The 27,503-nt window shown below is 35.7% G+C and overlaps 1 protein-coding gene across 10 annotated transcripts; it reads left to right on the plus strand.

Moving 5' to 3' along the window:
- The first annotated feature begins 76 nt into the window (after positions 1 to 76).
- MICU3 (Mitochondrial calcium uptake 3) lies at positions 77 to 27,409 on the plus strand. Of its 10 annotated transcripts, none has more exons than XM_045765039.2 (13): positions 1,296 to 1,537; positions 4,016 to 4,157; positions 5,535 to 5,645; positions 6,079 to 6,126; positions 6,227 to 6,324; positions 7,900 to 8,067; positions 14,184 to 14,262; positions 15,118 to 15,238; positions 15,801 to 15,929; positions 18,188 to 18,345; positions 19,133 to 19,290; positions 21,035 to 21,133; positions 21,836 to 27,409. In XM_045765039.2, exons 1-12 carry the CDS (start codon positions 1,319 to 1,321, stop codon positions 21,104 to 21,106), a joined length of 1,503 nt encoding a protein of 500 aa, XP_045620995.1. In that variant the 5' UTR covers positions 1,296 to 1,318; the 3' UTR covers positions 21,107 to 21,133; positions 21,836 to 27,409. The 10 variants fall into 10 exon arrangements, with proteins under 10 accessions (XP_069167263.1, XP_045620993.1, XP_045620995.1 ...); XM_045765040.2 differs by having other exon boundaries at positions 1,297 to 1,537; positions 6,242 to 6,324; XM_069311161.1 differs by having other exon boundaries at positions 1,297 to 1,537; positions 6,242 to 6,324; positions 7,900 to 8,019.
- The last annotated feature ends 94 nt before the right edge of the window (positions 27,410 to 27,503 follow it).

Consider the following 27,503-nt stretch of genomic DNA (forward strand, 5'->3'; position numbering starts at 1 on the left):
AGATTTGTAATTGAAAGTGTTGTGACATACTTGCTGGGGAGCTGATAGACTCACGCTCCTCCTTAACACGGTGTTGTGTAAAGGTGATTATGGCTGTCCTACTGACTCGTCTGCCTCTCCTTCGGCTCTCCCCTCTTCTCTGAGTCTGTGTGTAAGAACCCCCGTCCTCTCTCCACACTGCACTAGGTGAGAGACTCAAAGTGGAAGCCTCCCCCTCCGTCACATTCACTGCAACCACCAATAACGTAAAGGTTATTGATGTCCAGGAAAACCAAGAGACACGCACACGACCAGTCATGGAGAACCAACAGATTAATCTTGGCTGCTCTAGCCTTGTCAGGAGTACTACGGCCAATAATGTCGTCCACTTTACAGTAATCCCCATTGCACTTAGGAACCTGTCCTGCAGGCTTCACTCAAGCTGGTATGAGGGAAGCCATCTCTTGTTCAACTATATTTTTTTTTTTTTGAGATATATACAAGAGTTGTTACATTCATGTACAGCCACTAGTACGCGTAGCGTTTCGGGCAGGTCCCTGGAATACGATCCCCGCCGCGAAGAATCGTTTTTTCATCCAAGTACACATTTTAATGTTGCGTTAAACAGAGGCTACAGTTAAGGATTTGCGCCCAGTAAATCCTCCCCGGCCAGGATACGAACCCATGACATAGCGCTCGCGGAACGCCAGGCGAGTGTCTTACCACTACACCACGGAGACTGTTTGCTCGCCTCTATTTCCCAAAAATATTTGTGCTGAGCAGTATTTCAACAAGACCCACAATCGCTGCTAACTCAACCCGTCCTCTCAAAATAATGTCGCTTTTCGCCCGTATGAGCGCTATGGCCAAAAACTGACGTAATTTTAAATGAAATCGGCTCATGAAAGTGTTGCACTGTTCCCGTTTTCTGTTTGGGTCCTCCAGCTTAATCTGTTAGGTTAGGAGAGGACACTTTCAATTAACGTTTTTCATGATGTTTAGAAACTTTAGGAAAATTTCCTGCACTCCTAACCTATCATAGGACCTTCAACTTGCTGTTTTGGAAAAAAATCCCAAATTATTATTATTTTTATTTTTTTTAAATTTTCAAATTACGTCAGTTTTCGGTCATACGGGTAAATTCAGACTTAATTTGTAAGAGGACAGGTTGTACCCAACATTAGTGCGCTAAATTTAAGCATAAAATGTTTTATGTCATTAATTTATATACAATAATAGTAATTATTATATATAAATTAATCACATGAACTATTTTATGTTCAAATTTAGCGCGCTGATGTTGGGCGCGCCATGATCAGCTGATCGATTCATAACAAACATGGCAGCCATAGGCAGAAGGGTCGTATCAAATGTTCAGTTACGGAACCTATTTGCTCAGTGCTCGAGGACTTTCAAAACTAATTTATCTCGTGGTAATATCAGTAGTAGTCCAGGAATATATCTATATGGCACAGCGGTCGTAACGTCGGCTTATTTTGGATGGAAATGGATTGGGAAGAATGCAGTGGTGGAAGCTGCCAAACCGACTCGTCGAATGGTGAGTGTGCTATAATGTAATGTAGAAATGTACCTACAAAAATCCAGCTGTCTTGCCAATAAACAGCCAATTCACTTGTACAATATCGTTAGTGGCAGTCTCCAGACTAAGAATGTACAATATCGTTAGTGGCAGTCTCCAGACTAAGAATGTACAATATCGTTAGTGGCAGTCTCCAGACTAAGAATGTGTGCAGTCAAATATTCTGTCCAGCAGCTCTAATATAGCACGGCTCACATGCCTGTTTTAAACCCAAATCAATTTTATTAAATTTACTATACAGTATAGGAATTTCAGAGGGAGGCAACCAGTTTACAATGACTTGGGTACGACATGCCTGTACCTAATAGGTATCAGGGCAAGAACTCTGGAGTAGTATTATATCCTTAACGATCCCTGGTAGTTTTGGAGTAAAAACTACGCCGTCATAGTGACTTCACTCATCTTGAACACAGTATATTTCTTTTAGCAACCATTTATATATAATTTTTATCAGGCTATTAGAATAGAATTGTATAATGAATGACAATGTAGGATGGCATAAATTTTTGCCACGGATAGGAAAGCTGAGTTATTAGAAGAGCGCGATTGCAACTGAGGATGGATGCAAAGGAAGCAGATCATAAGAGTATTAACAAAAATACTTAGAAGCTTTGATAAGAGAGCAGCGACAGAAAAGCATTGGAAGCTTCTAAATACGAGAATCTTGATGAAACTGCTTACTTGTCTGTAGATGACAAAAATGTCATGAACCATGGGCATTGAGGACTTTAAGGCCAGTTGAAAGAGGCTGCAGAGTTTGATAGATGGCATGATATATATATATATATATATATATATATATATATATATATATATATATATATATATATATATATATATACATATATACATATGTATATACATATATACATATGTATATACATATATACATATGTATATACATATATACATATGTATATACATATATACATATGTATATACATATATACATATGTATATACATATATACATATGTATATACATATATACATATGTATATACATATATACATATATATATACATATATATACATATATACATATATATATACATATATACATATATATATACATACATACATACATACATACATACATACATACATACATACATACATACATACATACATACATACATACATACATACATACAGTATTGTATATAGTACTGTAACCACTTTTTACTGCATCTAGGATACCAAGCCCCTAGAAAAATCTTGGTGAAATATTTTTTACAGTTTTCCCATCATACCGTACAGTATTTATAATTTTACACAATTTGTTTATATATTATTTATGTGTAAATATGCAGAAATATGTACTGTATTGAGTCTTGTGCAAAAAAGAAAGTCTGAAAATTAGGGGATAAACTGCCCCCAAAATTGCAAATATTAAAAAATCTAGACTGTTTGTGAATCTGGATTGGGTCAATTGATTCATTTTATATTTTGGAGGAACCACTGTACTATAAACTATAAACACATTATCAAAATAGAGAAGTAATTGAAAGGAGTTTGACAGGTGGGGATCGTGAATTATTTTATTATGAGGGGTAACACAAGGCACATCCTCGCACCATGATTAAAGGTTACAAGTTACACATAGATGGATAGATGGATACAATGAAAGATTAAAGGCTAATTATTGGATTAATGGCTGTGAACCTCTTTGTGCTTCTCAGCTTCTGAACAGAAATTTCCCCCTTTAAACTGCTATACTGTACTGAGGCACTAAAATACGAAACTAACAGCTTTTGGGTTTCCAATAGTATCACTGAGCCAAAAACACAATTCTTTGAGAAAGCTCAGGGTGCCCATACCCCAGGGGCAATGGATCTCAGATGGTATGAGAACAAAGATGTACTGACCTTCCAGTTGTTTGTACAGTACTCGTTTAATTTTACTGCTTCCCTGTTGTTGGCCACACCCCCTGGCTGTTCAGCACCAAAGCATATGCATATAGATACACATATTGTCCCACAACAGTTGTTTGCCACTCTTCCAGGGGTATATTGTGATACCATCTGGGCAAAACACAAGATCATTAGAGTTTTGGACCATGGGAATAAGAGGCACTGGGCACTTCACACACTATTGGGCACTGGGGGTGGGGCAAGGTTCCACTTGATGATGTTATTAACTTTGTTGTCTTGCATGCCAACCCATAGAGCTTCCAGAGTGTAGCTCATTGCAAATACTGTAAACTTGTATTCAGTGAGAATTGGGGCACCTTATGTACAGTATGTCTAACACATCCTATGCTTGATACAATCAAGTGGTCCCATGTCTGTTATGAATTTGACATGACATACATATACAGTACTGTATATAGTAGGAGGGAGTACCAGGCTGTACCCAGGGTTTCTCTCTCCTCCCCCTTCCCCACTCCCACCCTCTGAACTATGTTTATTTTAACAAATCAATATTTTGGCCACAGACTGATGAGCAGAGCTTACGCGGTCTTAAACTAAATCATCGAGAGCGTCGGTTCATTAAGTTTGCCTCGGCAGAGTACCAGGGGCAGCTCTACATGACCCCTCAAGACTTCATAGAATCTGTCACTGACTCAGAACCCAGACGTGAGTTGTTAGTTATTACATGACAAATACCTTTCCTAAATTGTATTATCTGTTTAATGCAAGAACATACATGTTTCCAATTGTACACTCTTAATACAGTAATGAAATTTGTGCACAGTCCTCAGAACAAATGCTGTTTTTCATTCCTTTTGTTATATATAAAATGTAGGGGTCTTTTGAGAGCTTTTAAGGCTTTACCAAAATGTTGCAGAGGAAATTTCACCAGTATACTGTACTGCTCTTTGCAAAGTTCATTACTTGAATCCTTTTATTAGCACCTCTGTTGTTCCACTTTGTTCCCACCTGTGTCAAAATGGACTAAAATGTATATTATTATTTGTTGGTAAATATTTGTACATTTCTAGTAAGAAAAAGACCAGCTCTTTCCATCTTTTGTATACCACATACCACTAGAGGATGAGAGCTATGTTCATCGTGTCCTGTCTTCCCTGTGTGTCGTGTGACACTGAAGCTCCTGATGGTGTTAGCATCCACGACCTGCTCACTTAAATTGTTCCAAACATCCACAACCTTGTTCGTAGACATTTTTTTTTTCAGACATATTTTCAGCACCTTTGCATTACAAGCATGAGTCTGTGGTCCCTTGTTCAAGTTCTATATAAAAATTATAATGAAGACGGGAACCACGAGCGTAGCTCTCATCCTGTAACTACACTTAGGTATAAACAGAGTCCAGTATACACATTATGTTTACACAAAATACACACATTTGCTGTATATCACATTTACACGGCATATCATGATGTACAACACATAATGTTCAGTACATTAATTATGTTGTAAAAAGTTGTAGAAAATAAGTGTGGTGAGGTTGGTGGGGTGGGAATTGAGGGAAGCTTTTCAGACAGTTTAGAGTTATATTAGCTTCTCTCGCTAACAAATACAGCATGTTCTGCAGCCATGTGCTGATTTTGAAGACCAGAGGACCTGATTAAACATTACAGAATTCATATATTTATTATTTTTTTTTTTTTGGTAGGCACTTGGAAAAATTAATTTTAGCACTAATCCTCCGTTTTCCCTTAAGTGTCTGGAGTTGCTTTCCACGGAGACAGGGTTAAAACACGTCTAAAAAAAGAACAAAAGTTTCAGCAGTTTGACTGTTACCATAGTATAATAATATTATAATACTATATTAATACTTTTTCCATGCTCAGAATCATGTAAATCCAGTATAAAAAATGAAGCTTTAAGGCAGTACAGTATATATTTTTAGCCTTAAGGCTCGGTGGTTTTCGGTTTTAATTTACTGTATAAATACATTAATTTACAACATAAATACTCTATGCTGTATATACAGTATATACAGCATAAAGACTTATTTTTAACAGTATTCACACTGCCTCCTCTCCACAGCACGATTGAAGCGGAGGATGCTGTTTGAGAGAGATCTTGATCGGTTTGCTCAAGAAACGCCAGTTTTATCAAAGGGCTCGCCAGACATGTTCAGAACTATATTTGACAGGGGTGAGTGAACGTGGGAGTCGTCTTTGACAGTAGTAATATAGTAGGTGGCACAAGTGCATGGTTATACTGTACTGATTTTGATGTGTATGCAGGATAATACTGTGCTGTACTGACCAGTGCTGTACTGTATAGCATAATACTGTACTTTACAGTATAATTTTGCACTGTACAGTATGATACTGAGCTGCACAGTATGATACTGAGCTGCATAGTATAATATTGAGCTGTTAAGTATAATATTGAGTTGCACAGTATAATATTGAGCTGCACAGTATAATACTGAGCTGCGCAGGATAATACTGAATTGTGCAGGATAATACTGAACTGCGCAGGATATTGAAATATCTTAATATTCTGAATTATAAAATTTCAATTAGTTTGATAAGCAATTATCAATTAATTTTATATTTTAAAGAGATTCATCCTTTTTCAGGTATAATTTCCTACACAGAATACTTGTTCTTGTTATCCATCCTCACTAGTAAGTAATGGTGCTTGGCATCTCACAGTGACGTGCAACATTGCTAATATATCGTGGTTTATATTCCACACATCGGCATTGTCTTGATTAATAACTTAAGATTTTTTGTTGGCAGAGCCTCAAACAGGATTTCGTATTGCCTTTAACATGTTCGACACAGATGGTAATGAGCGGGTTGATAAAGAAGAGTTTCTTGTGGTGAGTTGATTGTTAGAATGAACTGGTTGGACTTTAGCCATAGATTAAGAAAATATGAAACTTTTATTTTGTGGAGGTTTAAACACATAATTAAAGCCTGTATTACCAAGATAAATGTCACACTGTTTCTTAAAATTTTCTGGTATCTTTCATATTTATCCCAGCGGAGAAATTTTATTTGTTAGTGTAATACTATATATCTTAAATGTTTCCACTAGTGTAGATTGTTTGTATTGTAAGCTATTATGTGTGTGTATTATTGTTTTGTCATTATTTTAATTTAAAAATTAATAGACACATTATAAAAGTGCTTTAGTTATATTACATAATTGATAAGCAAGGATGGTGAGTGAGAAAGCTATGTGGAGGGGGAGTTGACACTGAGCTGGAGATAGTGACAGTGATGACTTGCTTTGCATTGGCAGGTCAACATGGATTTAGAGGGGGGGGGGGAGTTTTGCATGATACTTTTGATAGTTCAATGAGAAGGTTACCTAAAGATGATGTGAAAGAATGAGTACTACTGTACATGCAAGTTGCTGAGGAAATAGACAAGGTGATCAAGAACAGCTTCTTTTAAGTGAGGGGAAAGTAAGACAAGATCACACAGCTATGATGATAGCTGGAAATGCAAATGTGTCAAAGAAGTACAAGGAAATGCTTGTACTCTGAATGGGTGGTTAACAAGTGGAATGCAATGAAAGTCAATTAAAGTTACCTCCATTTGACAATTTTAAGGCCAGATTTGACAGCATTGAGAACCAGGAAAGTTAAAATAAAATTCAACATGTACAGTAAGGCTAGTTTGTAGTATAAAGAACTAGAATTCTCATCAGAATCACTGTTAGGTAACTATCACCTCATCTATCACCACCTTCATTGTCTCCTTCACTTTCTATGCAATTATCACCACCACCATTGTCACCACCACCACCACCACTGTCACCACCTACCACCAACATTACATCCACCTCTGCTACAACTCCACTACCACCCAAGGGTATGCTCATTACAGTAACCTGTGCACATTACACCACCCTTTTTGTATCCAGAAGTTTACCATACCAGGGACATCTTTCTTGAGTGCCTTCATACAATTTAAACAAGTTGGAAAAAAGCTCTTTTGGAGTTCTTGAAGAAACAGTTGGTAATAATACAGTGTTCATATTTTGTACCAGGGCAAGTGCTTTATTTCTATAGCAATTAATGCTTTGTATGTGTTAATAGCATTTTCTCATATAATTCATATTTATGGTGCTTTCCATTTCAGCATGTCCAAACTTTATTATTGGTTGCTTTGGGTATACTTGGTGTCTGTATATTAATGCTCCATCGGTAAGTGGGGTCAGCAACTGGTGCCTAAATCTCTAGCCTCATGAAGCTATACACACACATGTAATAAGACTATAATTGCTGTACTGTATAACCTTATTTAAGTATGCATGTTTCATTTTCATGATATTCATCTTAAAGGTACAGTATTTACCTTTATTTTTATTTAAAAGGGTGGTATAACCCAAATAGAACTTGGTGTTCACTTAACCTTGGGATTTATAGCACCATCTCGTGTAACAGTTAATGGAGATGATCACTGCGGGTGTATTCCGGGCCTATGCCACTTGGATATCTGATACATCCCTGGATGATTGTACCGACCCCAAGAAGAAGAAGGTTCTTCGAGACACAAGGCAGGTCGTAAGTGAGCAGCTCGTGGGCCGGTCAGCCAACAACGTTCGTGTGGGGGTAATATAGATACAGATATTGTGCGTGCCGCCTGTTGCCGGTGCCTCGCTCCATTCCTCGCCTCTAACTACTGTCTTTGGAAGTCTTCAGTGTGCCATGTGCTGGGTGATAGCTGATGATGAAGCTAACATCCCAGATTGATTCCTATCATTTTGTATGTTACAGCAATCACAATCATGCTTATACATAAATGCTGCAATCTAATTCTACCACAAAAATCAGCAAAACAACAAATGTACAGTTAAGTCTAAATTTCCAAGCTTAAAGCTTTAGCTACAATTTTTTCTTAATTTATTAAAGATAGTAGTGCTAAATTCAGCCCTTTCTGTTGAGCACTGCTATAGGAAGAGTGCAGGAAAAACATGGTGACTTTATTACAGTACTTGAGAAATATTAATTGAAACTTTAATTAAATAACTTTTGTTTGTAGTGAAATACTATGTATTTTTGGGTTTTGTGGTAGAATGAGGTGAATTGCATCTGCCTGCAGTCAACCACAGCTAAAATTGCTTTGCATTATAACATATAACATGCGTAAATAACATGCATAAATGTCTTGAGCTTCATGACAAAACTCATCACTCATTACAAGGAGAGAGAATAACACTTTCACAATGTGTACAGATCACATCATTAATGTGTACAGATCACATCATTACATCAGCAAAAATATGTATGGCCCAAAAAGGGCCATACATATTTTATTTTTGGGTAACATAATACAAATGTCCCTAATTTTTATTTTTATTTAAATGTCATACTTTCATTATGCTTAATTTGAACACGAGAAGTATTTGGATATGTGGCAATGTACTCAGTAATGAAGTTAATGGGCACCGAATGTTTTGGAAGAAGAGTATTGCGAGAAAACACACTTGAATGAGGAAGAGCCCCTGGAATACCGCTCATGGGGATAGAATGCCTGTTTGGCCGGTAGAGAATGTCACAGTAACATGGGTGAAGCAGGTAGCCCAGCCCACCCATCTCAAATTAAAGTGACCACATTTCTGTCCATCCTGGAGCCTTGATGGAGGTCCAGGATGGCCGAAACATTAGGTGTGCCAGTAGAGTTGTTTATTTGGCTTATCAACATGTACCTACCTAAAGATGAGGCGGTGCAGTTACCCATCCATTTACTGGCTAGACTCAACTGTGCTCAATATGGCCGACCAAGTGATGAGCACATCTGTTGCACAATGCCTACAACTCTACCACTGTGATGAGTAGTGAAGTTCAGCCTGCCTTCTGAAAACCTTGTCAGTAGAGAGTAACTTTGACAGAGCTGGTTGCAGCGATCCACAGAGGTTGCTAGAGGACTGATTAATGAACAAATGCTTTTTCAGTCAGTTGAAAACAGTGTAGTTGAAAGTGGGAAATGCTCATGAAATTGAAACAAAAAGAATTAGATAAAGCTTCTTTATCTAATTAAACTGCTTATAAGATAAACTTGTAAGCTTATCTTATAAGCAGTTTATGTAGTAGTATAGTGTGGGAGTTTTGTATAGTGTTTTGTGTAGCAATAGTGCTGTGTAGTACAGTGCTATTGTATTGTATGCCTGTATTTTGCCTACTTGTGATGACAAGGATTACAGCCCTTTGTATACATAGTTCCTCCCAATTTAGGGGACATAAAGCAATTGGAAACATTGACACACTCATAAATTCAGTGTTCATCTTTATTACCATGTTTGGTTACAATTCCTTTGCATCCAATGACTGTCTGAAGTCTGTGACTGACAGACATCACCAGAAGCTGGGTGGTGTCTTCTTTGGTGATGTTCTGCCTGAAGTCTGTGATCCACAGACATCACCAGAAGCTGTTTTTTTTTTGGGGGGGGGATGCTTTTTGCCTTCAGTAAGTGAAACATATTCTCACTTAGAGATTCAGGTTGGGAGATTAACTTAGCCAGCCAAAGACATTCTGCTTTTAAGCCTTGAAAATCTCTTTGGGTTCTCTAGTATTATGCTTTGAATCATTGTCCTTTTTGCAAGTTGTAGCAATGTTTAATGAGTTTTTAAGCATTTAGCTGGGTCTGAGTAGATACAGTGTTTCTGTAGACTTTAGAAGTCATATGCTGCTGCTATCAGTAGTCACATCATCAGTACAGACAAGTGAGCCAATTGCCGTGGCAACCATACCATGGTGGTAACCGTGGCAACCATGTCGAGGTTAACCTCCAGGCGTTGTTACCCATATACCAGTACAATACAACAATGCTTCTCCACACAACCACTATTTCCAAATGCTCAGGAGTGGCTTTTCGATTTAAGTCTCCAAAAGAAAGATTGTGGAGCCCATTGGAATGCAGGACATGTAGGAGGTAACATTGGAGCTTGAAGACTCTGCAAAACTTCATAGTCAGAATACCTTCTACCCCTCTCAAGATCTCTCAGAATCTCTCTCTATTCAATCATTAACAAATGACAACATAAATTGAACCTATTAAACCAAACCAAACCAAACTAAAAACAATAAAACACTATGTTTATGTCTGGCCTCCAAACTTCAGCAGATACATATTGAAATTGAAATAAGTTTGAGGTAAAATACACACAAAGGGATGAGGTAGATCAAGCTATTCTCACCCCGTTCAGTACATCGTGTTAATACATACATATACACACATCACAAACAATAAACATATTACCGAACATTCTGAGAGATAAATATATACATTTCCTCCTTTACACAAGTAGCAGATACATAGAACTCTCACAAGACTAAGGCATTCAGTTTCAACATTGCCATATTTGACAGGTGACATTGCTTCTATTTCCAATGATTGCAACACCAATTCAGCTTCATCATTGAACACTTACTGAACACCTGCATGACTTTGACTCATATCAGAAGAAATTGTAACCACATTCTAGACCTGACAGATGTAATAGGACCTGAATCACACACACTGAGAACCTTACCAAATTTTTAAAAAACATCAGATTATTTTTGCTAACATTAAACCAATCATAGATGTGCTGAATAACCAGCAATTTTCAGAACCCACTAAACCATACTGTGCATGCATGTGTATAGATATACATATAGGATTACAAAAGGAAACATTAAAATATTATCACTGCATAAACATGTGCTTGCAGTGAGAGATGCCAGTCAAGCATTACACCAATCCATTTTACATCAGTATCATTGCATTCCTCTCCTTGCAACATAATACTCATACACATGTCTTGTAACTAAAGAAGCTAACTACCTGCCAGGTGTCAGAGCAGATACTTCATCTTCCTCACTTGTAATCTATGATGGATGCTTATTTTATCTGATCAAGACTCAGGCTGGTCGTACATCTTAACACTGTATAGGGAAAAGGTGAATTCGATAGTATAAATATTGTCAGTTTACAGAATACTAAAAATTTCTAATGTGTGAATCATTCATCACTGAATTGCCTTCACCCTGCAGTGTAGTTATTTCATATTTGAGTTTACTTAAAGCCAGTATCATTATTATTTTAAATGTGCTAAATACCCAGATGACACTTAGCTCACCATGCACAATTGTGTTCAGTGCCCAGATAACACTCGGATCACCTGACCATGAACTAGAGTGTGTTCACTGCTCAGAAAACTCATGCATGTGTTGGCCTAATTCATCGTTAACAAATTTATTAACTTATTTATACGTTTCCAGCCTAAGGCTTAAGGTGATGAGGTAGACCTTTGTCATAAGTAGATGAGCTTATATGGGGAAGATGAGCTTTATACTTCAGAAGAGCTTACTCTTGTAGTGTTGTTGATATGTGTGTTTGGTGTTCATTCAAGATTTTCAAACTGCTGGTGTGTCGTCTGCTGCGTCCGTTGTAGTGTTGTGGAAATAACAGATTTGGGAAACTTGTGTGCCAATTTCTGTTAAGTAAAGTTGTGGGAGTAATGTCACAGTGATTTGTTCCTTGTTTAAGTACTGTTTGTATTTTTTTAATCAGATGTATAGTATGTAATAATAGAAATGTGTGGTAGTGATTAACATAAAACAGTAATATGCCATAATTAGTATTAGTACATACTGAATTATATAATAGCTCATGTGTAGTATCATTTGTAATCAATAAGAAACAGTGAACAAACAAGATAGAAATTTGATGAAACCTTTCACTTTAAATTTTAGGAACAACTTCATCATGTGCTTTTTCAAGGAGAGTTTGGCAATTATTAATGTAACTTATTGAATCAGCTCAATTTAATGGGAGCATTCTTTGTTATGGAAGGTATTCCCATGCCTTTTGTAAGCAGCACTGAATGAGTAAACCAAAAATATATTTACTAGCGCAATTAGCCGTCGGATGTTAAGCGGGTATAGTTGAAAAGTTAATTGTGAAAGTCAAAATTATTTGGATGAATGATTCAAGGAGGTATATTTAAGAATGATTATATTAAGCATCATGTGCTGAATGTGGTATTTAAGACTTAACAAGAAGTAGCTTAAACTTGAAAGATCATTGACAAGACGAATATGAGTGCTTGTGAGCGGGGTGCCAGTAAAGCTTAATGCTCCACTACAAGCCTACATTTATATTTTCCCTGTACTTTTGCTGCTTCAGATGCCTATTTTTAGTTTTTCTAACTTTTAAGGAAAATTGTTTTTACAGATAATGTATTAATTTGAATATTTTAAGGAAATTGTTTACAATTTTATGCAATTTATTGAACATATCATGTTCATCAAAGCATTGTTTATCAAATTAGATAACAAAAATTAATAAGTGAGGATGTTGTTGATGAAATTAATTAATATAATAAACTTGCTCAGGATAATAGTTTCTTCACTGTTTTATTTTGAAATATTAAGAAAACTTGTCATGCAACCATAGTCATAGATTAATTAACCAAGACTAAATACTGTTTCTCAAGTAGTAGTAGGCAGAGTTGTATTAATATAGTAGTGCCTGCAAGTCTGCCTATGAGATACCACATTGTTTTATCTCTACGGTGTGGAAGTTAAATGATATATCTTCATGACTAAATGAGTATTGAGTTGTTTTAGTGTTCTATTAATAATGGTTTTGAGAAAATCTATTGGAGCTGTTAAGTGACTCGGACCTGCGACCACTGGGCTTGCCAGCTGCCACCTCTACCACTGTACCACCCTGACCTACTCTATTGGTGGTACAGTGGTAGAGGGAGCAGCTGGCAGTCCAGTGGTCATACGTTCATAGTCACCTAAGAGCTCCAGTTCATTTTCTCATTTTATATATATATATATATATATATATATATATATATATATATATATATATATATAATATAATATAATATAATATATTATAATATAATATAATATATTATAATATATTATAATATATTATAATATATTATATATATAATCACATTAGTGTGATTTCTGTGTAAATAAGGATTTTGTGAATTATCCTCCAAAAATAAATGAATGTTGATATTATTATTTTTCCCACAAGTTCACATGTAAATATTCAGAATGTGTCTATATATTTTTGCTTGGAATTTAACATAAAAATAATTTCTCAGTTATGTGGTATGAGGAAAGTTAGTGCTGAAAAGTTGACTGCTGTTCCTTATTTGTTGAGACCTATACCGAGTCCTCCTGTTATTTGGGTTTTGTCATAGTGTGAGCAGTTGGTTTTGTGTTGCGTGTAATGTTGAGTGAGGAAGATCCTGAATGTATTGTCATATTGTGAAGGAAATGGTGTGTGCAATAGTTTATAAATTAAGCACAAATTATGTGCAATAGTTTATAAATTAAGCACAAATTATGTGCAATAGTTTATAAATTAAGCACAAATTATGTGCAATAGTTTATAAATTAAGCACAAATTATGTGCAATAGTTTATAAATTAAGCACAAATTATGTGCAATAGTTTATAAATTAAGCACAAATTATGTGCAATAGTTTATAAATTAAGCACAAATTATATCATGTCTGGTCTAGTTAACCTTATTGTTCAAGGCATCATGTATGTATGTATGTATGGTAACTTATTGTGCCTGGTGCAATTTGTTCCAGAAGCTCCACATTTAGTAAAGGGGGTGTGTTATGCAGAACCAATGATGTGTGATAAATGGAAGAGGACAAACTAATTCTAAAGAGGGAGAGAAAACTAATATTTAGTTTGATTTGCAGCTAGAGAAGATCTTCAGTACTGCTCGAAGAGACCGTTTAAACCGAGCCCTGGAAGGGGCAGCAAAGTCGAGTGACACAGGTAAGATGCTCTACCCGAGTCGGAGCCATAACGATGGATAATACCGTTTCTGTTGGTTCAGAAAACAGTATTATCACAAGAGAAAAATGCCAGCTTATGAGTAGATTTTATTGTACTGGATGTGACATCTGTAAGGGTGTAATGGAAATTGTTAAAGTTGTTACAGCAAAGTGAAGAGTAGTGGTGCCATAGATACAGTCAGTGTTGTATGAAGGTCACAGATCCATGGCTATTCAGTATTCTCTTGGCAAATGTGAAACATATTGCCAGTACAAGTGTGGACATGTTCAAGAGAAAATTGGAAATGTTCCTGCAAGAAGTTTCAGACCAACTAGGTTGTAGTAAATATGTGGGCCTGCAGACTGTTCAATGGAGTGGGTCGAGTTCAATGTGGGTCTGTTCAGTGGTACCAGAAGTGAGAGGGAAGGGAGGGAATTATCAGGGGAAAGTGCCAAGCCATTAAAACTATATAACACTTGGAAGGGGTCAGGATAAGGATTTGGGATGGGACGGGGGAAAGGAATGGTGCCGAACCACTTGGATGGTCTGGGATTGAATGCGGACCTGCATGAAGCGAGACCGTCGCTCTACCGTCCAGCCCAAGTGGTTGGACAGGATCAGCAGTGATCTTGCCTTACCCTATGGGCCATCTGAGTGTCCTACTCAGAAAGGACCCTTTCATATATTCTCTCAGAAGCCTGATATTGTTAATACCATGCCAAAATAACCTCAAGGATTACAGTGCCTTGATTTAACTTAATGTCATAACCATATACTGGGCCTTGTGTATTTTGGATATACAGGAGATTCTTGGCTCTGGTGTATTGTTATTTTAGTGCATGTATGATCTTGCAGGGGAAGATATTGAAGTGCTGGAGGATGAGCTACAAAAGAGTCATGTGGTTGACACTACACTGTTGCTCCACTTCTTTGGACGTAAGGGAAAGCAAGACCTCAAGTTTGAGGAGTTTAAAATGTAAGTACTGTACAGTACCTTATGCAAGTGTATTTATCCCAATTTGATAACTGGAAAGGGTCAGGTGACTTAATTTTTCTTATGTAAAGTAGTTTACAAATTTTATTTGGCATGTATAGTTCTGAGGTTATGTAGAATAAGGGTAAGTTATTCTGCAGTTGGTTTATGATAATTTCCTTGCATTGTATTAATATGTTAAAGGATGAGTTGACGAGATGTTTAGTTCATTCTTCACTTAGACACTGCTGGCTCTCACATCACTGGAGCACAATAACAACAGGTTGTTTATATCAATAAAATGCTCATGTAACCTTACATTTTACCAGATATTACTTTATTACTGTATTCTTATATCATCTTAAACTGTTATAAATATTTTGTAAATCTGAGAAGGTTGGGTTGGCATCGGTGATGATTTGGCACAGAATGACCCTAAGGTCTTTTTGCAAGTGGGAAGAATCAACATATTACTATACAGTAATACAGTATACATAATGAAAATAAATATAAATGGCTGTTTTGCTGAGAAATGCCAAGGTTTAACAGTGTGTTTACCCAACAGGTTCATGGAAAACCTTCAGACTGAGGTCCTGGAAATTGAGTTTAATGAGTTTTCAAAGGGCCTGCCAGCCATCACTGAACTAGATTTTGCTAAAATCTTGCTTCGTTACACCTATCTTCAGTCTGACCAGTAGGTTCCACATTGGTATACATAAATGATACAGTAAATGTTTATAAAGATCATTTTTATTGCATAATATTGTATTGAATGTGTACAGTATTTGGTTTGTATAGTGTCCTATGAATATAGACTCATGTATACAGCTAAATATTATTTCCATAAGTACATGGATATTTATATACATATACTGAATGTTTATATATGTATGTGTACATATGTGTTGTTTTTGTTGGTCATCTGTGACTATTTCTGTATATGGAATTTGATGATTGGTCAGCTTTCTATGGTCTAATTATTTAAATTATTGATATGCTTTATCTGATTATGTGTACCTCAATTTAACTACTAACGTGAGAGACTTTTGTTGTGATCCAGCCCCACAAAGCGGACGTCCAGGTGATTGTAAATATATATGCGTTTCTCTGTTGATAACACCCCACAGTTGCACTATGGGTAGTAAGTACCCGGCCTTCATAGACGGTAACTGCAGGACTGCTATAGCTTTTGTGTATATGTTGAGTATTATATACATCATATTTCTGGAATTGTTTTTTAAAGGGAAAGAATGTTTGATTAACTTTTTTTTCTAATGTTCAAAGTTTAGTATAATGCACAAATTCTTCAGCTTTACTTTGAGATTCTTCTTGAGGTAAATTGGTAGGAGCCCTCAAAAGGATTTGCCCACAGGTTCGAATTCTCCTCACAGCTCCTACTGACTTTATCATTGATACATCACGTTAATGGGATTTCTTTGTGCATTCTTCATGTTCGTCTTGTCACTCGTCAAGTTATTTTGTGTGGCATTTATCACTTTTACTGTTTTAACATGCGAGAGTTTGTGTATTACAAAATTATATATTACAATCTCCAGGAATACTGTATAATAGCCACTTATGTAGAGAATTAAATCCATAATAGATGATAACTAGCATATACTTAAATATAATGCCACAATACACTGACTTCCATAACATGGTTTATGGTGAGCTTGCACTCCAGCCGCACACCACACACACTATTACCGCCTGAATTTGAAATAGCTGATGAGTCACATTGTGATATTCTTGCAAGATTTGTCTTCAATTAGTCCCTTATTTGGAGGAACATATACAATGATTTCTCTCCTAGTGCTCCATTGGGTTGAATTCTGTTTTATGTTCAGCACAAGTTTGAAGTATTATTCAAGAATGATCAATAGTAAAGCTTGTCGTTAATTGTACCGAGCACTGTATGGCCGAGTGCAAACCATTTTTGTTGTTCAGTAACCTTTTTTATTGCAGCACGTTGCTGCTGGCCCTATTCCAGTCTTTGATCAAAATGGGCTAAAAAACAAATGTTTGGAATCCTTTTTATTACATTAATAGTAAATAAACTTGTATCCAGCTGTGCTGTTAATAAGAAAATTACACCTCTACGTACTAATAGAAAATATGGTTCAAGTAGTTCAACAACAGGCTATAATGGTTCTGAAGACCGAAGATATCGTTGTACTGTAGGTCCTTACTCCAGTTACAGGATGAGAGTTACACTCATGGGGTTCCTGTCTTCTCTATAATCATGGCATATGACTTTTTGAAACTACTGATGGCATTGGCATCCACCACGTTCTCACTTTAATTCTTCGACTACCTACAACTCTGTTTTCAAAAGTGTGTGTGTGTGTGTGTGTATTGTAGTTATCATGTACAGTATATATATGTATGTGTGTGAGGGTGCAGGCATGTGATATTGACATAGATTACTGTATTTGAAGTGTTACTTGTTATTACAGTATTTAATATCACTCAAGCTGTACCCAAGTTATGCAGTACAGTACAGTACAGTACAGTACTGAGGAATAATCGACATATTTACATTAAGTGAAGTTGCTTAGTTTTATGTATATATATACTGTATATATATCCTATCTCTCTCTCCATTTATTTACCTATCCTGTACAATAGATTTGTATCAATAAAAGATTTTGGTTATTAAATGGTTCAGAATGTTCAAAATTCATGTCATGTTTTGAATTTAATGTATTTATAAGTGAATAATTTAGATCTTTTTCTTTTACGTATTAACAAGGAAATTGAGGTTATTTGAAGGTTATGCTTGAACTGCATGACAAATATAAAGTGCCATTTACTCTAGGTGGATATTATGACTATTTTTTTTATCAGTATTGAAAGTTACAAATAATTCTCCAGTATAATTGCATCCTCAGTCATGCAATACCACATATTTATAAATATATTGCTAATTCTTATTTTTTCAATTTCATGTAGATATGAAATGTATCTCGAGAGATTACTTGATCGTATTCCTGAGGGAAAAGGCATTACATTTAGCGAGTTCAAGTCCTTCTGCCAGTTCCTTAACACATTGGATGATTTTGCTATTGCCATGCGAATGTATACATTAGCTGACCAACCTATTTCTCAAGGTAAGTAAATAAACCCATCTTTCTTTGTTATTTGTTTGCATTTAGGAGCAGTCTTTTTGAAATAACAAATAGGAATATATCAAACATTGGCAGTAGGTCCTGCCCAGCCTTGATTCCCCTCTTCTCTGTGGGGTTTTGATATTCTGTTGTGGGGTCTCCAAAGATATGATCTCTTTGATATGATATGATCTCCAAAGTCTCCAAAGTCTGTTGTGAGATTGTTTTATGTGCATTTTCCCTTACATATATTATTAACCTGGCATAGTGGTAAAACATTCGCCCGGCGCTTTGCGAGCGCTTTAGCCTAAGATAGTATCCTGGCTGGGTAGGATTGACGGGGCACTGATCCTTAACTGTAGCCTCTGTTCACCCAGCAGTGAATGGGTGCCTGGTTGTTAAATGATTTGGCGGGTAGTATTCCGTTAAAAATTAGGATTAAGGACCTGCCTGAAACGCTATGCGTACTAATGGCTTTACGAGAATGTAACAACTCTTGTATATATAAATAAAAAAATAAAAAAATATCTTAAAAGATTTGTTAGATTGAAGATTTTGGAGTAATAAAACCCTGATGCCTTTTCACAATGTCATGACTGAGTAGAATCTAATATAGTACTGTACTGTATTTAGCAAGTGGAGTTTAATAAGGTATAAATTATTTTACTATGATGGACCATAAATTAATGTTTCATTGTGTGTTGTGTTTAATTGTAGATAAAACAGGAAAATAACAGTACAGTACAGTATTTATGTTTATGTTCCTGGAAACCAAATTGTGTCATTACAGAGGAATTCCACCGTGCAGTCAAAATCTGCACCGGTGCAGAGCTGAGCCCGCACATTGTGGACACAGTTTTCAAGATTTTTGATGATGATGGAGATGGCCAGCTGAGTTACAAGGAATTCATTGCTATAATGCGAGACCGTCTTCATCGTGGTTTTAAGGTATGGAAAATATTAGCATCATAAGAGATTAGTGGAAAAACTTCTTATAGACAGGCATGGTGTTTTGTTTTGTTTTGTGTGTGTGTGATAGCTTGTGAAGTTGACACTACAGCCTCAGTTCTGTGCTCCGAGAGTTGATACCTCTTGTCGTCATCGGTACCTGTATATTGTACCCCAGGGCAGGGGTCCCCAACCTTTTCTGTGCGATCAACAAGTTTTTTATGAGAATATAAAGCAAACATCTTTGTATAGATGCAAAAATTATGAATGATAACTGTTAATATGGAAGGTATTCATATGTGTTTGCATACATTTTGTAACAAAGTAATCAGACAACAAAACTATGTTCATAAAACATTACAGAAAGAATTAACCAAGTACAGGGTATTACTTTCATAAACATTACAAAGAACCCTGGTAGTGAGACCCATGGTAGTGAGACCCTGTTAATGAGAACCCTGGTAGTGAGACCCATGGTAGTGAGACCCTGTTAATGAGAACCCTGGTAGTGAGATCCATGGTAGTGAGACCCTGTTAACGAGAACCCTGGTAGTTAGATCCATGGTAGTGAGCTAGAAGATATTTTTAATTAAGTAATGAATAGTTACTTTTTAAATGTCATTCATAGTTGATTGTCAGAAACCGGCCAAGCATCCATCACACAGTTAAGTCCCTCGTGCCAGTTTTGTCAGTTTTCTACACCAAAATGTTCAGTTTCCAATTTCAAAATGATGAAGCTCCCACCATAAGAAACTTGTGCACTTTATGAAGTAAAAGACACATTAGCTTATGAGAAGCATTACTTGAACCAGAATATGGATATGAAAATATATAAATGAAGGTGTAAATACAGTACAGTATTTATGAAATACTGTATAGTATTAAAATGTGGGTTACGATGCACTTTGCTAGTTAGGGCGTCAAACTTTTTAGAACTAATAGCTCCTCCTTAACATTATGGGCTGTCTGCTTTCTACTTTTTCTCATTGCTACTATATAGCAGTATAAATGTGTAATGTAATGCTGTAAAACTTGATGTGGTGCTGATGTCTGCAACAGAGATGAGCCTGGCACTGCTTCTGGGCAACACGTTGGGAACCTCTGCCTTGAGGATTAATACAATTATGTACAGTATAATTATTTTAATTTTGTCTAATAAGTATGGAATGATTGCAAAATTAATAATAGTACTTTGGTATATACAGTAACTGTTTATTTCTATTATCACCTGATTATTATTTATAGATTATATAGTAAACCTTCAGATATTTGCAAGGATATTTTTCTAGATTTCTCATGAAATAATTTATTTTAGGAGTAATTTTGAACTTCATCAATATTATCCAGCAATGTTAGTGTAAATTTATAATGTTTTAATTGTAAATAATTATATTATACAGTAGTCTTACCAATATATAGAAAGAGGTACAATTCCAAGAGCATTTTGTAATTATATCATACAGGGTATATATTAAACTTGCATATTATAATACATAAAACATTTATGATTTCCAATTTTTGTTTTTCAAATTATTTAAATAAATTAACTTAGATGTCTTAAATGTCTTGGAGTAGAGTCCTGGGGATATCGTGAATGGTTTTGCCCAAATACTAATTACTAATCAGTTCAGAAATTGGAATGGTTTTGTTTTTGCCATTTTGTCCTGGTAAGAGCTATACATACTAATGTGTGTGTGAGGTATTGATGCGCTTTAACAGTGTGGCTTCCATGACTATTCCTCAGCACACGTCCCGCAGTGAGGGCTGGGATGCCTTCAGGCAGTGTGTCAAGAGCGAGATGAAGGCGGTGGCCTGAAGAGGAGCAGTCTAGCCAAATTTTGAGGTGGTTTTTCTTTGTATAAACAAATAAGGATACTATTAAACATAATGACAATTTTCATAGGTCCTCATAAAAATATTTATTTAATCTGTTGTGTTTTGAAATGCACATTCTTAGCTTGATTTATTGTTGTCCTCCACAGGGATTATCTTTAGATTTAAGGTATTGTTTGTTTTTAAGATGACAGGATGAGATGCCTGTTACTGTGCATCAGTTGTCACTGGCTCTCCTGGGGCCAGATTCACAAAACCACTTACACAAACACTTACGAACCTGTACATCTTTTCTCAATCTTTGGCAGCTTTGTTTCCAATTATTAAACAGTTAATGAGCTCTGAAGCACCAGGAGGCTGTTTATAACAATAACAACAGTTGAATGGGAAGTTTTCATGCTTGTAAACTGTTTAATAAATGTAACCAAAGCCGTCAAAGATTGAGGAAAGATGTACACGTTCGTAAGTGCTTGTGTAAGTGCTTTCGTGAATCTGGCCCCTGGAGAGGTTGATTCATGGCTTAATCCTGGTGAAGATATAGTACTATACTTCTAGTGCGTGATACATCCTCACTCCTATTTCTCTTATAAAAATTAATATTTTATAAGCATTTCCCATAAAAATTAACATTTTATAAGCATTTCCCATATTATTAGACCATCACATTAGGTATTTCATAGATAAATATAAATAAAGACATTGTTTATTTCAGCAACAACAAGCAAGAGAAGGTTGGGAGGGTTTTAAGGCGTGTGTGAAGGACGCCATGAATTCTGACCAACCTCAGCAGCAAAGTCTATCTTAAAAGTTTCTGGTGAGCTGTTCTTTAGTGTATTAGGTATTATTTCTGGAGCTTCATGTGTTGCAGTTGTCTGCCAAATATGTTTTACCGAGTGTTACTACAGAATCTCATTATCTATACTGAAGAACACAATTGTTATTGGCTCTAAAACTAACTCTATTGCTTTTACCTTTCTAATTTTGTATTCAGAACAACATATACCACATTAGGAGGGAATATGAAAGTTGCAAATTTAAACAATCATATGAAAGAAGTTACCTTGATATTGGGTCTTTACATGATAAAATGGCTGCCTCACTGGTTGACTGGATAAGCACCTCCAAAGGATACCTGATCAACCAGGCTGTGACTCATACGTCAGGCTGCGAGCAGCCGCGTCTAACAGCCTGGTTGATCAGTCCAGCAACCAGGAGGCCTGGTCGACGACCGGGCCGCGGGGACACTAAGCCCCGGAAGCACCTCAAAGTAACCTCAAGGTAACTGTACTTAATACTGTAGTCCTAACCCTTTCACGCTGTAGGATTGGCGCTCATATTTCATGGTTAAAAAACCCATTGAGCCAAGGCTATCTTGTTATTTTTCCACATTTAATCTTTCTCGGAGATGTTGGCTATCAGCTTTCACCCCTATACAGTATATAATATATCGAGCACCATCTCGTTAAACATTATAAACACTTATGAGTTCACATTTTTTTTTTTTTAGTTTAGGGGCATTGTATCAACCGTTGAAGGTCGGTTATTATCATATGTTGAACCCTGAGTCAATGCAGTTATAATCATTATTGATTTTTATCATACGGTTCTGAGTACATCTATATGGATGTAATGGAGTTAACCAGGACCCATGAATAAATTCTTCTGTTTTTATTAATTTTTTTACTAAGCAACGAGGTATAGTGTACAAGTGCAAGATAGGTAAATAAATGCACTTGCAATTATCATCAAATTACAGATTGGTCTTTCTCATCAGTTTGGGAACATTATCCAAAAATATTCAGATAACAGCAGCAATAGACTTGCTGTGAGCTATACCAGGAACAGGTTTGTGTTATCTAGGTGTGCATATTACATTGTAGACCTATATGCACTACCCAGTGACTATTTTTGTCAATTAAATAGAGTTCAACTCAAAATATAAACTGTGTAAACTAATAAGTGAAGCCACGAACATAAAACCCATCCAGCTTTAAGGCGAGTCTTGTCACCCCAACAGGACGGGTTTTGGTAAACTGAGCATCTTGTGTTGAGACCCACAGCTGGCTCCCTTCTAACATGTGAAACCAAGAGGCTTCGATATTTGCATTACCTTTACTTCTTGCATTCAACCGTATGATTCTTTAGGAGGAATTTTTTGGTTTTTGTTTAAGCAAGATGATAATTTTGATGATCACAACTCTACAAGGGTTTAAATATAATATGGCTAATTTATTGACTGATAATTTAATTATCAGATAAGAGAAATGGATAATAACAAGAAATTTGTTGTTTTATCTATTAGTCAGCAAATGTTTCAAGTGCTGCTTTTGAAGAGAGGAGGAGGGGGGCAAGATGGCCAAAAATAGATAACCGAGAGCCAATACATGTAAAATTACCTTTTATTCCAATAGATAAGCATAAGCTTTTGGAAAGTATGTTAACCGTTAAATTTATTAACAGTGTAGAGTTGAAATATGTACAGTCAATATTTAGTGTTCTACTGTGTTTATAATGCAGTTTTACTATAGCGTTTGAATGATTCCAATTCACAATCTTTAATAGGCCTTGTGACTGAAGTATTATGTAAAGCTTCTGGCAAAATTAGATAGCATTCTTGTTTTACCATCACTCTTTCTATATATATTTATTGATAATATTACAGAAACAGCTTATGCTGTCTAATGCACCATAGTAAACATCTGAGTTTTGTACAGAATGTCAGTATGTTATTTCATTTGCCATACAGTTTGAATTGGCCACTTATCAGTCAGTCATGTTTGTGTGTTTGCTGGGTTTGTTTATATTTCTTTTGGTTATGGTGACAAATATATAAGTTGTGTGTTAATAGTTAGGAATATTTTCTAGTCATGTGGGAGAGTACTAGTATAGTATTTCTTATACCTATGACAGGTTTCTCATACATTTCTGGTCACTAGTTTTCACAATACAGTACACTTTTGTGGAATCTTTGCTGAGAGTTTCCATAATGCAGAATTTTTACTAGATTATACTGTATTTAAATATATTTGTTAAATTTGTTGCAAATCGGCAATGCTGTAAGTCTCTCTACCTGATAATTTTCTTGATCTCCATTTGTTAAAGAGCAAAACAAATATTTTAGTTTTGTTACTCTATATTCATTGAGGAACAATTATAATAAACTTTATATTTTATTGGCACACTGTGTGTCTGTTCAATCTTTTTGTTTATGTCCCTTGATAAAATCCTGGGTAAATCTGTAATACATTTGATGTCACTACTTTATGCCCCTTTGTTATTGTGTTGGCATCCCGAGTGATATTACGTCCTTTTGAATATCCCTGAACCCAGACGGTGCTCCATAGTCTTCTTGGTTGGTACCTTCTGTTGATAATTACTTTTGCTTTGTTTTGTTTAGACAAAGTTTTGAGAACTTTTCTAAATACTTCAACCACTACTTCTCTTCTGCCACCAACATACTCTTACCTTCATATCTTCTTGCTCTTGAGCATACCAACACATTGTAACCTCTACTTTAGGAATATGCCTCTTAATGAGGAGTTGTAATGTCTCCACACACTTAATCTTTTTGCTGCAGTAGGATGGAATGATTACTCTCTGCGCTAGAAATGGAATTAGTGTGTATCATGTTGCCAATATTAGCAGTTTAAAGATAGCATCAATATAAACAGTATTCAGAGGCACCTTTCATTGTGAAACATACTCTAAAGCTCTTAACATTGATGATTTTATGCCATGTAAATTGAAAAAGTTTGTTAGGCAAGAAAATGTATTTATCAGTGAAATCGGAATGATAATGTAACGTGTACATTTTTTAATAAAAAGGAAATGCGTATAATAAATTCTCGAGCCTTATCTACATGGGTCGTCAAAGATGATTTTATATTTATGTCCTATGTGAATAATTAACTGTAATTGACATTAATACATTTTTTGTATTAATTTGACTGGAAAGATATAATCTAACATTCTGTTATGAACTGCATTAAAAATATATATTTGGTTAATTCAAGAGACTCATATTGAATACGAGAGGATTATGACTTACTTGCCACAAGGAAAGTTATACCCCAGATTTTCTGCTTTTGTCTAATTTAAAGTTCTTTTTGACACTAGTAGCAGTCTCGGCATAATAAAAGCCCAAATAATTAGTACAGTGGAACCTTGGTTCTCGTAGTAAATTTCTAGATTCGGTTAGTCACAGTTTGCCTCGGGGGTCATAGTTTGTTTATACACGTACGGATCCACCGCAAGTGTGGCGCTTCAGTTTACCAGTGTCTTCTCCCTAGTGATAATCGTGATTGGATTCTTTGTGAAGAATTTAATTGTTTTTGTGCTTTTTGGGTTTCTGAACAAAGGTTCTTATTATATATCATGCCATGGGGTTCCAAGAATGTCAGTGGTAATGTTCAACCTAAGAAAATAGTTGTGAAGATGATAAGAGTCAAAACAAGAGATCATTCATAGTGAGACAATGTGATGTCTCACTACAGACAAGTGTTAAAATGTAGGGAAAAACAAGTGTCTATAAACAGACTCTTAGCAAGACAAGCAAGCAGTGAGCCATAAGCAGGGCCTAGTGGTATGCCTGCAAAACGTAAGAGAGTGAATAACCCAAAAATGTTATCACTGCTGTCATAATGGAAGGGGACTCTCCTCCTCCTTCCCCCTCCCCTTCTCACTGTCTTCCATATGCCAACAAGAGTCCTCCATAAAGGTAAGGTACCTAAGAGTATTTTGTATAAAAAATTAATTTTAGTTAATATTTTTGGGGGTGTGGAACGGATTAATTAAATTTACATTATTTCTTATGGGAAAATTCGTTTCGGTTTTCGTACCTTCTCTGGGAACAGATTAACTACAAAAACGAAGGTCCCACTGTACTCCCTTTTGAATAATTATGTTGTTAATGTTATTTTGCACTATTTAAGTACAGAACATATTGCTCTACCATTAAAAAATTCAAATGGCATAATTTTTACTTCTAGCAAAAAAATGGCTCTAGTAAAATGACAAAAGCAGTTAGATCCTGTCCTAAGAGTTCATATTCAATATTTTTTTTTTATCCAACGTGTATGATTATCTTTAAATTATTAATGTCCGTCAATTCCACTAAAAATGTGCATGATGCCAACATAGTAGTCCAGTAGTATCAGGTTGGTCCAATTGTCGGTGAACTAATACAAAATCCCTAGTAACTACGTGACGTTGTAGACAACTTATGTAGTGCAGACTTGTGGGGGGTGTTAAACAGACCAGTTATTCAAGAAAATGTGGTGGTGTGGGGTTTTGCATATTCGTTTAAACAATTAGTCATCTGTAGAGTGATAAAACTTAGTGCATAATTAGCCCTTACTAAGCACAACAGGACTTTTTTTAAATTGTTATACTGTACAGTATATGTATACTCATACCTATGTCTTATAGGTATAAGCAAAATGAGCCACCTTTTTATACATATTAAACTGTCAAATTCAAACATAATTAGATTATAGTATGTATTTTAGAAGATGAACTAGCTATTGCTCTTCGACAGAAAATTGACACCTGTGATGTTCTGCCAGGCTTAGCTCGGGACATCTCTCGCATGCATGCAACTTAAACCACTTAAAAAGTGATGTAGATAAAGTATCAGTAATAAATATAGTTTTCTCAATAAAACTAATATCTGTACATACTGTTAGAAGTAGAGTTTATCCTAGATTATTATAATTATATCCCTTGATACTTGATTGTCTTTATCCATTACGGGTTTTTCATCTTCATTCCCGATAAGTACAATAATAATCAACAATCTGAAAACTATAATTAGCTCATGATTGTTATCTCCCATTTTGACAGTTCACTTTGAGTAGTTTAGTTTAGTTGTAGCTCATGTCACTCATGAATGAATCCCAGATCTATGCAATAAAAAGTTGTGCAACAGAGGTTATTTGTAGTCAAAAGGTTGATAGCAATTGGTTTTATAAACTGGCCCCCATACATTCTCTTGAATTGTATTGTTAATATTGTGATTTTGTAAGGAAGTCCAAGTTTATACTGTTTTGTACTTTATATGTTATTGTTACAGGGCTGAATAATTGCACTGTATTCCAATTACCTTTGTAAAATTAATCAAAACTTGTTTGTTGATTTACTAGCATAATGTATAGTTAATTTTTGTTATTTTAATACAACTGCTGTTTATTTAAATCCCGATGGCTTAAATTTTGTTTATTGTAATACTTATCTGCTTAAGGTGGAATGAAATCTATTCACTATCCATACTACGCCTTCTGACCTATCTGATGTGCCTCTTCTTTGACCCCCTTTTTTTTTTTATGACATTATTAGATGCTGTACTTCCAGTGGCACGTAGAAGTGCTTTCCATGGCAAAATT

The sequence above is a fragment of the Procambarus clarkii genome, chromosome 69 (assembly GCF_040958095.1).
Source record: "Procambarus clarkii isolate CNS0578487 chromosome 69, FALCON_Pclarkii_2.0, whole genome shotgun sequence".
Taxonomy (NCBI): domain Eukaryota; kingdom Metazoa; phylum Arthropoda; class Malacostraca; order Decapoda; family Cambaridae; genus Procambarus; species Procambarus clarkii.